The sequence below is a fragment of the Eublepharis macularius genome, chromosome 1, assembly GCF_028583425.1.
Source record: "Eublepharis macularius isolate TG4126 chromosome 1, MPM_Emac_v1.0, whole genome shotgun sequence".
Taxonomy (NCBI): domain Eukaryota; kingdom Metazoa; phylum Chordata; class Lepidosauria; order Squamata; family Eublepharidae; genus Eublepharis; species Eublepharis macularius.
The window spans coordinates 38,729,966-38,745,713 of record NC_072790.1 but is presented as its reverse complement, the minus strand read 5'-3'; the positions used below and the strand labels follow the sequence as shown (position 1 = coordinate 38,745,713).

The 15,748-nt window shown below is 42.0% G+C and overlaps 1 protein-coding gene across 1 annotated transcript in view; it reads left to right on the top strand.

Moving 5' to 3' along the window:
- Positions 1-15,748, top strand: part of KLHL29 (kelch like family member 29) — a 529,196-nt gene that overhangs the window by 493,100 nt on the left and 20,348 nt on the right. Inside the window, exon 13 of the mRNA XM_054992668.1 lies at positions 8,145-8,289. Within this exon, the coding sequence (XP_054848643.1) occupies positions 8,145-8,289 (145 nt within the window). The remainder of the gene's footprint in view (positions 1-8,144; positions 8,290-15,748) is intronic.

Sequence of the window (15,748 nt, the reverse complement as noted above, 5' to 3'; positions counted from 1 at the left end):
CTTCTTCACCCAGCCTGGATCAGGAGCAGAGCAGGTGGCAATGCCCACCCCATTTCACCCAGCCGAGATCAGAAATGGAGCAGGAGGCAATGTCTGCCCCCCATTCACCCGGCTGGGATCAGGCACAGAGCAGGTGGCAATGCCCACCCACCTTCACTCAGCCAGGATCAGGTGCAGAGGAGGTGGCCATGCCCACCCACCCTGCCTTCATCTGGCCGGGATCAGTGACGGAGAAGGTGGGGATGCCCCCCTGCCTGCCCTCCCCTTTCTAGAACCCATTGTATTTTTTCCCACAATGGGTTTTGTTGCTAGTAAATAAATAAAAGCATGGGAATAGAATCCCCCCAGAACCAAAGTGAAGCAAGGAGACGAACATCACACCAGAACAGAAGCAAACTGAAGCAAAGAGTGCCTTGTGCATGTGGCTGGGTACTGCTTGGTTCTGTTCTGTGATGTTCCCTCACTGGCTGAACACAGTCCATGGCTGTTGTGAATGACACTGGATATGTTCAGCTAAGTTGCAGTAGTGTCCCTTGCTTCAGTTTGGTTTGGGTGGAATGGGTGTGATTTTACTGAATTAAACCAAATTAATTCAGTAAAAAATCCAGAATACCAAATCTAATTTGGTATTCACTGTTTTTGATCTGGAATACTCAGATAGAACACTGACAGAAAATGTTCTTGGCCACTGCACTAACCTGATTTTCAAACAGCAAGCTTGGGTCCATGTAGTCTTTGCTCCTGTGTTATCCTTTACCCTATTGATGGCCAACTTTTACTTCATTTTTGATTGTCAAAGGATCAAACTCTTATTCACAATTGTTCTTTGATTAGCTTTTAGTTCAGCAGTGACTTATCCCTGTCTTGGGAGATTTTCTTATATCTTTTATAGTAGAATTTGTTGTCAGTTTAGACCTTAGATGTCATTTCTTCAAATAAGTCTTCTGCTTTCATTCTCACCGGGGTTACACATGAATTATAATTACCATGTTTATATCCTACTTAGTCTTTCCAGCTCCATGGAATTGTACCTACAATAATTCTTTATTATAAGACACAGTGGGGTCCTCTTTCTAAACAAATGTGTACCTTGAGTAGCAGTAGCTGTTACCTGATTTCTCTAAATGCTTTGGAAGCTGAGTATATACTGGAAAGGTGGGAATGGAGCTGTTCAGGTTCCAAGATCCAGAAGAACAGAAGAAGGGCAGGTTTCCAGACATGAAAGTTAATTTGCACCTTCTTTATGAGGTGAAATTTCTAACAGCAAATGATCTGAGGTACCGCAAACTGGATAGTGATCTGTTATTGAGAAATATATTTATTTCTAATATTTATATCTAGCTCTTCTACATTAAAAATGTCCTCAAGGCATCTTACATAAGATAAATAGATTAACTAAGATACTAAAAAAGAAAATGGATAGAACAGGGAAGATAAACAACACTGGTTTAAATCTGTCCCATGGTCATATTGGTTCGTGAGAGTTCAGTTTCTAAGCCTTTTCCTCCTTTGGTTGCCTCATCTTATATATTTATTTATATTTTTACCCCATGTTTCTCCCCAGTTGAGACCCAAAGCAGCTTGCAATGTCATTCTCTCCTGCTCCATTTCATGGTCACAACAACAAGCCTGTGAGGAAGTGTCACAGGGAAGAGTGGTCATGGGGGGCTTTTCTACCATGGGTGTTCCCCCCAGGGTCCTTTAGCCACTCTCATGCACCCCTCTCCTTCCTTCTCTCTTCAGCCCTGGATCAGGCAAGGGCCTGACTGGCTGCCACCACTCTGTTCTGGGAGTTCTACATAGTGTTGCCAACTTCCCGGTGGGGCCTGGAGATCCCCCAGAATTATAACTGATCTCCAGGCCACAAAGATCAGTTTCACAGGAGGAAATGGCTACTTTGGAAGGTGAATTCTGTGGCATTAAACCCCACTAAGGTCTTCCTCATTCACAAAACCCATCCTTCCCAGGTTCCATCCTCCAAATTTCCAGGAATTTCCCAACCTGGAGCTGGCAACCTTTCCAGAGTTGGCAACCCTAGTTCACTCAGGGAGGAGTGAGAGACCCCTCCCCTTTCCTTTTACCTTTCCTAACAGCGCCCCTCTGCTGGTGAGGACTTTGCCCAGTAACCAATAAAGCTTGAGTTGTGAGGACCCAGATAAAGTAAAGCAAACTGCTTTATTAAACAGAGGCAATCTCTAAACAAGTGAGGAAAAGAAAAGCTTGTGAAAAAAGGTTTAGCAGGGAATACATTTATAACAAGCAGGGCAGAATTAACAAAGATGCCAGCAAGAAAACAAAAATTACTGGAAAGTCTCAGGCTTTCTTGAGGCCTATGATGAATGGATGGAAGACCTCCAACGAAGACCAGGGTTGCAAAGGCAAGCAATGGCAAACCACCTCTATTAGTCTCTTGCCATGAAAATCCCACCAAGGGTCTCCATAAATCAGCTATGACTTAAGGGCAGGATTTCATTTCATTTTCTAAGAAGAAGGTGAAAATGAACATGAGTCAATCAAAGCTGGCTTCTTTTTTTTATAGGAGTGATCCTGCCATTTCTTAATCTATTGTTTCTCCTTTGTCTTTCTTATTACCCCCTGAATGTTTCTTCCCCCTTGTCTGCACTGCCTTTTCTGAAATTCTCCACCTGATGCTGGACATTTATTTTGTCAGAGGCCATCCCATAGAGTATTGGCTTCAAGGAGCAGCAAGAGTTCTTGCCAGATGCCTGAAATCCTAGAAGTGGTTGCTAATTTGCCCTATTTGCTGTTCAGCCCTCTCTCAACTCTGCTAGGAATCTGCAGTCACATACTAGACAGCTGGTGTTCACTTATCCCCATTTCTATATATTGATGGCTGGGTTGGTCCCTTAGATACGCAGGCAGATTTTCAGCCACTGGCTTTGAGAGAGGATTTTGTTTCTGTGAATTGGTTCTCCTTTTAGAGACTCTTTTATTGGTGAATAGTTGTGCGTATTACAAGGCTCTCCTCTTGAATGTCTTTAGCATTTATAATTATTTGGATGTTAGTCATAACAGCAGCCCATCTCAGATTTTCTCCTTCAGATCAGATTCCTCACTGGTTTGAATTCCAGAGGGGGTAGCTGTGATCATCTGTTGCAGAAATATAAAATAAAATGTGTTAATCTTTAGGATGCAACCAGACTCCTATTTATTTTTACTGTTTGGGGTTTGAGCTTTTAGATCAAAATCACAGATTGACTGAATAAAGTGTTATGTCTAGTCACAGATGTCATTTTCTGTTTCTAAACTTATGTCACCTATTTGTGAAATAGGGTTGCCAACTCCTGGTTAGGAAATTTCTGGAGATTGGCAGTGGATCCTGGAAAGGGCGGGGTTTGGGTAGGGGAGGGATTTCATCGAGGTATAATGCCATACATGCAGCCATTTTCTCCTGAGGAACTGATCTCTGTAGTCTGGATTAGAGATGGGCACAAACCAAAATACGAACCAAAGTTCGTGACAAACCGGGTCAGTTCGTGGTTTGTGAACCAGCGGTTTGTCAGAGCCCATTTCTGACGAACCACCATGAACTTTAGGCTGGTTTGTTTGGTTCATTTTTTGGTTTGTCACTGCAGACTGGTTGATGCTGATCAATCAGTTTCCTAGGCAACAGGGGGTGGACTTCCTGCAGACCTTCTGCTGACCCAGAAGTGGCCTTCTGTTGGCCCAGAAGTGATGATTTGCTGACCTGGATGGATGTTTTCACAAGCCAAACAAACCAGTTCACGAACTGGGGCCATTTCATAAAAGTTCGTGGTTCGTGAAATGCAATGAACCACGAACCACACGGCTCATTTTTTTTCCAGTTCATGCCCATCTCTAGTCAGTAATGATTCCCTGGAACTCTCCAGGAACTGCCTGGAGGTTGGCAACCATATGAAATCCAGCATCTATTGCCAGAAAAAACAACAAAGGGTCTTGTGATGTCTTAAAGACTAACATGCTATAATAAATCTGTTAGTTTTCAGGTATCAGGACTCCACTTTTTGTTTCAGTTTGTGAAATGGGTATAACAGAGATCGATTTCTTAGTGTGGGGACTGAGAGAAAAATACTTGCAAAGCAATTTAATGTTAAAATGTCCATAAACTGATAAAAAATAAATTTAAAATCATAATAAGGATAGTTCCATCTGTGGCGCCTGAAGGATTTCAGAGTACAGCCCTGTAACAAAGAAAATGTGTTTACTGACTGACTTTCTGTCAGTTTCCCTTCCTCCCCTCAGGTTTTTGTAATTTAGAAGTCCTGACCTGAGGTCACTTGGTACAATATTCTTCCTTCCTGCAACCAGCAAGTAAAATCTCATTCCCTTTTCCTCTTTATAAAATAAAGCAGACAGGCTGAATATTGGAAACAGTTATAGGGGACCCAAACCTGCTTAAAGCTAGCCCAGTACAAAGGAATCTGAGACACCATGCTAACTGCTTGTAAGAAATAAAAGCAAAGTTCTCCTATTAAAACACCAAAGGGAGATGTTCTTTCTTTGATGCAACAAAGGAATATGAAGGCAGGGAATTAGCCTCCTGAGGAGTTATTGTTTCTGCCTTGAGGAAGCCCAGAAGTATATCCCTGTGGGCTTTTGAGGTTAAGTTTCAAGATCTCTTTTGTTAGATTAATGTGTCTTCCACAAAGTCATGTTAGCTCAAAAGGGCCTGCGAAAATGTGATCAGCATACATGGAGGGTTCATATATGAGACTGCTTTTTGTGTCAGTAGCAGGCATACGCAGTTTGGGATTCTGCAGGCAATAAAAGGAGGAAGGGTGCTCAGAAAAGCTGACAAACTATATAATGGTGTAGTTGAGAAAATGCAGACAGCTGGCTTTTTCTAGCTTTTGAGTGAATCCACTCCTATCCTTCTAAAGAACTGCTCAGATAAAATGGTATTTTCTCATGTACATGTTTGTGCTTTTATGGTTTTCATGTTGTATAAGTAGATTATCTAGCAAAGAAATGCTGTTGCTCAAAGAATTTGTCTTTAAGATCTTGACACTTGCTTGGTGCTTTGAGTTTCAGGGAGCTGGGAGAGGTTCTCATTCTAACTCTATCGCACACATGGTGAAGATGTCCAGGTCACCTGGATGAGATGGAATACTTGAAATTCCTAAATCAGTCTTTCCCAGGTCCTATTAGATAATTACTGGGATATAACCCATACTCTGAACACTTCCAGAGTTCCCCCTCACAATTTAAAAAACTTTTACAGTTCCATCTGCAGCAGAGTTAACACTCTTCTAAGCCCATTGACTTCAAGGAGCTAAAAGGGATGCTACTATACTTACAATCAACATTCTAAAATAAAAAGTAAAGCCCCATAACTACTGTCACTTAAAAGCCTAACGGTTATTACTAGAGATGGACATGAACCAGGAAAATTCCGAACAATGCAATTCATGGTTCGTAGTGTTTCACGAATCACGAACTTTCACGAATTTGCCCCGGTTCACAAACTGGTTCGTTCAGTTGATGAAAACGTCACTTCTGGGTCAGCAGAAGGTCTGCAGAAAGCCCATCCCCACCCCCGTTGCCTAGAAAACTGATCAGCGCCAGGCTGTCTGCAGTAACAAACTGAAATACAAACCAAATGAGCTGGGCTAAAATTCGTCAGAGTTCATGAGAAATGTGCTCCCACGAACTGCTGGTTCACGAACCACGAACTGGCCCAGTTTGTGATGAACTTCGGTTCATATTTCAGTTCATGCCCACCTCTAGTTATTACTAAAATTGATACAAGCAATATACCTCGTGCTGTCAGACATACCTATTCTGAGATGAGAAAAGTAAACAGCCCCTTGTATATGTTTCTGTAAGGCTCACGTCAGTGTATTTTTTCTCTCGGACCCTGTAGCCTTATCAGACTCTTCACTCTTCACAAGAGGAATATTTAGAGTGGTCAGTCATCAAGTGGAAATATTCTCTTATTAAAACCTTGGAATCAATTTATGTTACAAATACATTAGAAGATAATACAGACAAAATGGGAGCCCTGATGTATCAAAATTGTGTCCTGTTATGGGGCTCTGTGCATCACATATTCTCTGGGTACCACACACAGTCTGGAATCTGGTATGAAATCTGTGGTTTATTTAAGGAGTTTTAAGTCTTAATGTTGCAAAATTCATTTTGAAAACGAGCAGCTGGAGTCTGCTACATGGAAGAGATCTTAGGCTGGTGTTCTGGTGGTAACAAGATAAGATCTTTTTGTCATACAGTCACCTGCTGTATGGCTTTTGTCCTTGTTCTTTTGGCCTTTACAGACTGGGGTGCCTTTTCTTTCCTGTCATTTATATCCTTTGAAATATTCTAAATATTTTTTTTTCAAACGTAGCAGTATATGTGGATGAAGTAGTGTTATTCCAGGTCACCTAATCTGAACACAGAATTTAACTTTCCTTGGATTTTTTTTAGTCAATATTGAACGGAGCTACAGATACATCGCACAGAGCTTTTTGTTTGCTCTAGACAAGCTGCAAAATCCAATGCTGTTCCTGGAATGTAAAAATGTATTCCACTCCACAAAAAAGCATCCTGCTCTTACTAAGCCATGTTGTTAGTAATGGTAAAATCAGTTTCCAGGGTATAAGGTCTATCACATTAACAGAAGAAATAACTTAATTTGAGCTCAAGTTTACTTTTCTGATGCACACACATGTTGTCAGTGCAGAGCTGCAGACTAAGAAAGCATAATAATAACACTGACTTTGTTTACCGCTCTGAATGGGGCACTAATGTTAACAGCCTTAACTTAGATACCTGCAGGAAATTCTGGGATGGGTTTATTAGCATTAAACTACAAACAGTGCAGTCCTATGGAGAGTTACTCCAGTCTGAGCCCATTGACTTCAATTGACTTAGACTGGAGTAACTCTTAATAGGATTGTACTGTAAATCTTCTAACTACATCAGCAGGCCCATTATTTATTACAGACCTAACTTCCAGAGCTCATCCATATGAAAATTTCAGTTGCTGCAAAAAGCCATCCAAACAAATGTGTGGGCCACTGTGTTAACAATGTTTATAAATAAGTTTACTAGTTTAGAATTTATTTGCATGGAGCAAACTATCATGTTTGCACATGTGGTTGCTTGAGCATTATGCTTAAAACCCTATTTTAAAAAATATATTAACAGTCATATCACATTTTCCTATAGCTTTATGGAAAAGCAAACATTGTGATCTGTGCACAGTTACTCCAGACCATTTGTTGTGATGGGCTTAAACTGGAGGAACACAAAAAGTAATTTTAAAGAATTTATAAAATCCAAAATATCACACTTTCTCAGAAATATACACGTACTGCCAATTGCTCTTGAAATTTTCTTAAAATCTATATACTTTTAATGTGTGCAAATATGTAGATGAGCCTCCAGAAGGGATGGCAAATCATTTTGAACAGATGTGACCTATGAATTATCATTCAGACCTGAACCAGATGAGTGGAAATTCTTCCTGACATGATAGTTTTGTGTGACTAGTAGTATTAAATTATTTCAAACCCCCCCCCTCTTTTATGGTCTGTAATTATCTAGATGCATCATATCAAACTCCTTTGCTCTTGATAGAAATGAAGTGTATGTGTAGGCTGAGAAAGATTTAAAACTTGCCACTTGAAGATGGGGGAGGGATACCACTGAAGACATTTGTGGAATCCCTAACAACTCTGTATATCAAAGAAAAACTCTGCATAAATCTGTTACTTTGGAAAGAATTATGTTGTATTAAAATGTGCTGTCATTCAGTATCTGAAATAATTTGACAGATTCATTTCAGCTGCAAAGAAGCTCTTCCAGAGAGCCATACTTTGTTCTCATATATTTGATTTGCATCTGGAGGTGTGGAGAGGCAAAGGGATTGGATCCAAGCACTGTGTGCTAGGAAAGGGGAAGACCAATTAACTTTTTTCAAAAATGCCTTTGAGAAGTTTAGAAGTAAAGAACAAAAATAACGACAGAAAAGAGCAAAGGGGAATTCTTCATTTTCTTCTCTCTAGCCTTGGAGGTTTCAAGAAACATGACTTATCTATAAATTCAGGGAATGTATAAACACAAAACAAACAAATAAAAACAGAAAAAAGATTCAAGCACCAAGTTTGGAAACTGATCTTGGTGTTGCTTTCCATTGACAGATAACAAATATGCTCCTGCAGTCACTCTCAATGGTTTCATCTTTATTCTCGGAGGAGCCTACGCACGAGCGACCACCATCTATGACCCAGAAAAAGGCAATATTAAAGCAGGCCCCAACATGAACCACTCCAGGCAGTTCTGCAGGTGAGACAAAAGAAATTATCATTGCATTACCAGCATCTCAATATTACTCTGCCGGAGAAAATTATTACATTAGAGTGAGAAGCACAGTGGGAATGGAAACGCATGCAGCATTCGTCTTTACTCATTTTGAGAGTATATGTTTTAAGGTTGTAATGTTCTCTGGGGTATACTAATAGAAACCTCGGGTTAATTATCTGTCTAGGCTTCACTCTAAATGCTTCCTCTCAGTCACTGCACATCAGGATTTCTCAGATATAACACTGGGCCCCTATTCCCTCATACGTTATTGTGAGCTAGAATAACTTTGAAACTGAAACCGAATGCACCCCATTTGTGTTTATCAAATAAGGAAGAAGTGGGCAGCACTCATAAAATTACCCTGTAATCAGATAAGCCCCATTTCTCCAAAATTACCAGGCCACAGGTGAATTGCTCCACAAGATGCTGAGGTGGACTGGGAAGGCTGACTGGAAGCTTTGGCAGCCATGTATGGCTTCCAGTCCTTGTGGCCTATCAGGGCTTGATGCTATTAAAACCATGTTTACTAAAATAGCTTAGGGACATCCAAAATGTTTTGAAAATAGACGCATGGTTAGCACTCTGCTGTTACACAGTTAACATAGGATGTTCCTCTTGAACTCAGATGGCGCCATTCTGCAAAACTCAGAGGAGGTTTTAACATTTTAACTAGGGAGGAAATGGCCACCTCAAAAATTGCTTGATTTCAAAAGCAAAAACTACTATTGGTTGAACAGAAATCTCTTGGAGTTTTAAAAATGTCACATTAAATGCAAGCCAGGCAAAAGAAACTGTTAATTTTTTTTGTCCTGTGCTTGAAACTACTGCAAATGCATCTTGAATACAAGCGTAGCCGCAGGTCTTAACTAATCTCACGGAATGTTGACTATGTCACTGCTTCGACAAAGGGCCCCCCTGTTGAGAACTGGCATCTGTTGTACCATCACAGGGAAGAGCTGGTTTATTCCCAGAACTGCTCTAGAGCTAGTTCACACAAGACTTAATTTTTGACACGAACTTTTCCTGTCCACTGCACAGAGGAGAAGTACCTACCAATTTCTCAGGCATTTTGGCCCCACTATATAAATTTCATGCCAGCTGGTGAAGTGGACTCTATTCCTCCGATGTTTATGTGACTATACATTTTTGGATTTTAGACACCTAATTGTATCGGCCTCACCTATAATATATAGGGAACTGTCTAAAACCTGCCATGCCTTTCATGAGCGAAATTTCATCTTGTACGAACTCTGCTGATTGATGAAGGGGGAACAGCAGTGAGAATCTTGTGCATAGGGATGGCATACATACTTAAGGTTTTGTGAGGGGTGTAAGGAAACATTCCAGAACTGAGATAAAATTTAATGCATTTTTCAGTTACCAGAACTTGTAATGTTTGACTGTACTTGAATTGCAGTAAGGGCCAAAGTGGCTTCCATATTAGAAGGGCTACACATATCCCTCATTTAAGCATAACAGCAACTAATCCATCTTGAAGTGCCTGGCTTTATTTCATCAGGACTAGTAACTTCATCTGAATTCCAGGCCCTGCATTCAAATGGATCTGCAAGAAATGCCTGGGAAAAACGGCTTAAGAAAAAGCCTTTTTGTTTTGCGGAAAGAAAGGGATCACTAGGAGATAATCATGCAACATGAATTCTGTTTTAAACCTCCTTTTTTATTTGAAGAGTGCCCTCTCTTGGCTGCTGAGAGAATTTTGTCCAGGAGCAAACCTTACACAAGCACACACGCAAATATTACAGGCCAAATCCCAGCCAAAGCCACTGTGTTCCTGCTGTTTCCATGCTAATTACAGATTTTCATTGTTCCTCTGTGTTAACAAGAGTGAAATTGAATGCAGGAGAACCCCACTGTGTCCAGGCAGTAGTTAATTATGTTTTTTCTCTAAAGATTGTAAACCAGAAGCAAATAGTGTGACACCACACTGACATAACTTCCCCTGGCGATTCATTCCATTTGTTATGTGGGAATGTTTAAAAAAACAGAAGATGTTCTTTAACCACATTAAAATTTCTTTGATGTGAATGGCTTTTAATACAATATTTCTTTGACCAAGTTCATACCGAACTTGTCAGACTGCAATTTGGCCTTGAGCAGGAGATTTTAGCCAAGATATGAGAAACAATCTTATATTCATTTCCCTTTTGAAAACCTGCGGGAATAGATCACCTACCTCTCTGCACTAGTCTTTTAATCCAGAATGGAGAAAACGAATACTTCAACTCCATCAAGCAAAATTCGTGCATAATATTATTTAGATTTTACCTGCATACTTTTCTAATGTTACCTGCATTATTTAGATTTTACCTGCATACTTTCCTAATGTTAGGAAGCAGCAGTCCATAAATGATGTAAGCATTTTACATTATTCACATTTTTTTGCTGTTCTTTCCCACATAGAAGTCATTTGATTTTTGTCTATAAAAATACCATATGCACTTTGCTGCGGTAATGTGGAGTATTAAGATCATCTTTCCAATATTGCCTTTTCATAAAAGGGTCTCTTTTTTAAAAAAAAAAAAACAATGGCGAGGTATATTTATATAGAATTTAAAGTGGCTGAAAGCAATATACAAAACTCGAAGACTGGTCCTTTGAGAGCAGTACATTGCCTTCTATTAAATTCCTCAGAATGTTTTAGCAGCATTTGGCGCTCACCTGGTTATGTAGGGCCAGTGTTTTGAAATGACTACTTCATGTTTATGTTCTTTTTTCTTCATAAATGGCACGGTCGTCTAGTCTTTTATGTTTTTGTTCTCTAATGGTCTCTGGTAGGTTCTTACAAAGAGACCTTTATCTCCCTCTCTCATATGGTACTAGAACTCGGGGACACTCAGTGAAGTTGTTGGGCAATAGATCCAGAACAGACAAAAGGAAGTACTACTTCATGCAACAATTAATAAATTGTGGAATTTCACTGCCATTGGATGCTGTGAAGGTTGAAGGCTTCATTGAAGGCTGTGGGCTTGGCTTTAGAAGGGGATTGGGCAGATTCATGGAGGAGAGATTGATCAGTGCTGGCTAAAGGGAACCTTCATATTCAGACTCTGTAAAATTCTGAGTACAACATCCGGGGAAGGACTTGACTTGTATTCCCTACTTGTTGGCCTTCCAGGGGAACTGGCTAACCACTGTGTGGAATAGAATTCTGAACTATATAGACCACCAGTCCGATCTATTAGAGGTCTCTTTATCTTGGCATGGGATGCTCTATGCAGCTCGGTGCTCCTGGAGTTCTTCTAGATTAGGATTGAATGGCAGCCCCTCCGTACTGAACCTTGGGGGCACTTCTAGTATTTTGAAAAAGGGCAGTACCACAAAATACCTGATTGGGGGGGGGGCTAACCCACCCCATATTGTTTTAAAATAAAGTCTCAATTAAAAGAAATATTCAGGGTGGAAAATGAAAGGTTCCAGCCTTTGTAATATTAATAATAACAACATTTGATTTATATACTGCCCTTCAGGACATCTTAATGCCCAGTCAGAGCGGTTTACAAAGTATGTCATTATTATCCCCACAACAATAATCTCCCTGTGAGGTGGGTGGGGCTGAGAGAGCTAGAAGTTGTGACTGACCCAAGGTCACCCAGGTGGCTTCAAGCAGAGGAGTGGGGAATCAAACCCGGTTCTCCAGATTAGAATCCTGCCACTCTTAACCACTACACCAAACTGGCCAAGAAAACTTTACAGTAATACCATATTTGACATCTTTGTGTGTGTGACCTTTGTGTGACAGGCTACCTCAAGGGGGTTTCAAGGGAAGAGACGTTTTGAAGTTGTTTGCCACTGCCTGCCTCTGTGTATCAACCCTGGATTTCCTTCGTGGTCTCGCATCGAAGTGCTAACCAGGGCTGATGTGGTTTAGCTTGTGGGTGGCCTTAGTCACCATTTACAAACCTTTGCAAGATTGGGGACTCTAATATGGAACTCCAACTGAAGCCCATAAACCTGTGTAAATGGATTTACTTGTGTGTGTGTGTGTGAAGATGTTCTGGATGCGATGGTGTGGTGGGTTTCTCTGGCCGACACAAGGAGAGCTTAACTCTTCCATTTTTCTCCTCCTTTCCCTTCATTCCTTTGGCTGTTCTCATATTTATTTTCGCTACTTACAGTAAAGATTCTTCTCCTCCCTGTTCCTTTCTTCTTATGGAGGAGCTGTTATGGCAAAGTAGTTTCAGGCAACAATCCTCACGAAGACAAAGGCAAGATTCCAGCTCAGGCACTTGAAGATGTGGCTACTACCCAGAGTACATGAGAAGGCATCTTGAGCTTCACAACTCCCACCCAGCTGTCCATGACTCCTACCACCACTATCACAACCTCTCCATCTGCCCATTGCCTTTAGTACACTTCAAAGCCAGCTGGAGAAGTGTTGAGGGGAAGGGTTGAAGGCAGTGACTCCAATAGAGAAAGATGAGGGGAGCAAAGAAAAGAGTAGAAGAAGGAGTGCAAATGAGGCCAAGGAGGACATAAAGAATAAAAGGAGCTAAAGATGGAGTCAGAAAACAGGGTGGTATGCACCTAGATGCATATCAGCAACACCATGATCACTGCAGCAGTACATATGGTTGTGTTCTTTTCCATCCTATTACCTTAAGATGAGCTGGTATGAAAAGTCTCTCTGGTAAAATGATCCCACAGGCCTTTGTTCTTACCATGAGGAATGAGAGATTTACTCAGATGGCCAAAATCTCAAGCTGCTGGACCTCAGTGAAGTCTCCTCACCAGCTTTTCCCTGCTCATTTCCTTCCACAAATAGGATTTACTCTCTGCTGCCACCACCAGGCCACTTAGAAGCATTGCAGTCTGACAGCCTATAGTCATCATAACCTCCGTTCAAATTTAGAATCACCTTATTTTAGTCACCATTTAGACAGGGGAATACTTTGGAAATCTCACTTGTTAAGATCCACGATATACCCAGCTAGGCAGGCTCTTCTTGTTTCTTTTTTATACTTTGCTACATGTGAGCCAAAACAGTAGATTTTGTCCACGGTTGTATAAACCAAATAGCTCATATATCAGAAAAAGGAAATTTTATCTTTTAAGTATGTAAGTGATCAATAGATACAGTGAATTGAACCACAAAAGACTACAGCTCTTAAGCATAGGGGTAAATGGATAGGTATAAATGTAATCTTCTTCCCCTAGATCTAAAACTTTTCCATGTGATGTCAAAGAGAGTCAGAAATATCTTAATGGTCCCAGATTTGTGGTTCAGACTGTTCTTCACAGTTTTACTTTCTTCACAGTTTTACCTTCTTTCTCCATCTGGCAGGTGACCTCTGTTCAGACCATGTGCTGTGTGAGTGCATCTTTTCAGCATCCAAGTCTCAGCATTACAAGTCTCTTGTAATCTCCCCTTGTGTCTCAAGTATGCCTGCCTCGCTCCTCAAGGGAGACCTTCTTCTTCCCACAAGCCCCCAAACCATGCTCATTGTAAACAACAGGGAGAGAAAAGACCAGAACATTTAGAAAAGGGCAAGAGTCCAGATATCTGAAGAAGTGAGCTGCAGCCGTATCACAAATTGTGTTAGTCTTCTAGGTGCTACTGGACTCTTGCTCTTTTCTACTGCTGCAGACTAACAGGGCTACCTATCTTGATCTAGAACATTTAGGTTACTTCGAGGATCAAAGTTCCCCATAGGTTAAGTGTGTCATGGCTCTCCTTTGTCTCCTAGGGCTGTATTTGAATTACCATTCAAATGGCTACTGCACCAAACTTTGCAGGTTGGAATTGAGAAGGAATTGGGGAGCGGGAACTGGCTCTTTTCTTTTGACCAGAATACTTGAAAGGGCTCTTTGATCTTAGCCCTTGAGCATTCACAGACTGTAAAGCCAGCATTCATCTATGAGCCATGTGATAGTTGCTTACTGCATGGCTGTTAGGGATGCCAGACCCCCACCCCCCGCCCCCCGCCCCAACTTACCCGGCCAGCAGGGGGGAGCGCACCTTCCACGTGCGCTCCCCTGCAGCGCTGCGCGCTCCTGTGCGCTGCAGCTGCCTGGATTGGGCCCATTTTGGCCCAGATCAGGCCCGGATTGGGACCGCTGCAGAGCACAGGAGCGCTTCTGCCCTCCACAGCGGCCCCAAACGTGCCTGTTTTGGCTGAGATCGGGCTTGTTTTGGTGCAGATCGGGCCCATTTTGAGCTGCTGCAGAGCGCGGGATTGCTCCTGTGCTCTGCAGTGGCCTGAAATGGGCCCGGTTTTGCCTGGATCGGGCCTGAAATGAGCCCGATCTGGGCCAAAACTGGCGCATTTTGGGCTGCTGTGGAGGGCCCCTATGGAGCATGGGCGCGCTCTCAGGGACCACAAGATGATGTCCCTTCCTGGAAGTGATGTCATCATGCTTGTGAGTGCGCACCCCCCGCCCCTGCAAGTAAGTGCCAGGCCCCAATCCCCCGCCAGGAGGTTGAGGGGGCCTGGCAACTCTAATGGCTGTACACCATAGAGAGAACTAGTAATCTGTAACTTCCAACCATATAAATATGTCCGGCGTGGAGCCGACTCTATACCACACCTCCTGAGTAAAGCCCACCAGTTATTCTTATTCTTAGTCCCAGTTCTTCCTTCTCTCCCAGTGGGACTCTCCTGCCCTTCCTCTTACTGTGCCTCTCTCCCAGTCTCCCCTCCCCATTCCCCCCCCTCTAAAATGGAAGTCAAGGGCTTCTTAACTTTCCTAAATGGTACACACACACCTCTGTGTGTGTGTGTGTATTCCTCTAACATGAAGCCTTCCACATTATGGTAAAACAATTTCCACTCCTCTTTAGGGTTAACAACCGCAACGTGGGGCCTAGAGTTCTCCCAGAATTACAACTGGCCTCCAGACTCTAGAGATCAGTTCCCCTGGAGGAAATGGTGGCTTCAGAGAGTTGACTGTTTGGTATCACAACCCCACTGAGCTCCTCCCCTCCCCAGACCTCCCCCTCTGCAGGGTCTGCCCCCATATCTCCAGCAGTTTCCTAAGCTGGAGTGGGCAACCCTGCCCCCTCCCTTTGTTCACATGAGTTAACGAGGTATGAAAAGAAAACCGTGTAAAATACATTCTTTTAAATTAATAATGCGGATTCCTCCCCATACACATTCGCACTGAGCTTTTGCCCAAGAAGCTTCAATTTGAAATGCAAATTAACTGAATTTCCTACTAGCTCCTTCCATCTCTAGCTCCAGACTGATGAAGTTAGGAAGGGAGTTCTGTGGAGGTTTTTGAGGCTAGGAAATGAAGGAGTTTGGGGAAAGAAAAGGACCTTTAATGAAATGCCCACCCACACTATGATAAAACATTAAAGTCAACGTTCAAAAAATGAAATTTGCTGTTTTCCACTGACCTGGTAAGTTGCTTTTGCAAAATATACTTCTTTTCCCCCAAGTGGCTAGAAGTTGCCAAAAAGCATGTGGAGGAGAAAATCAGT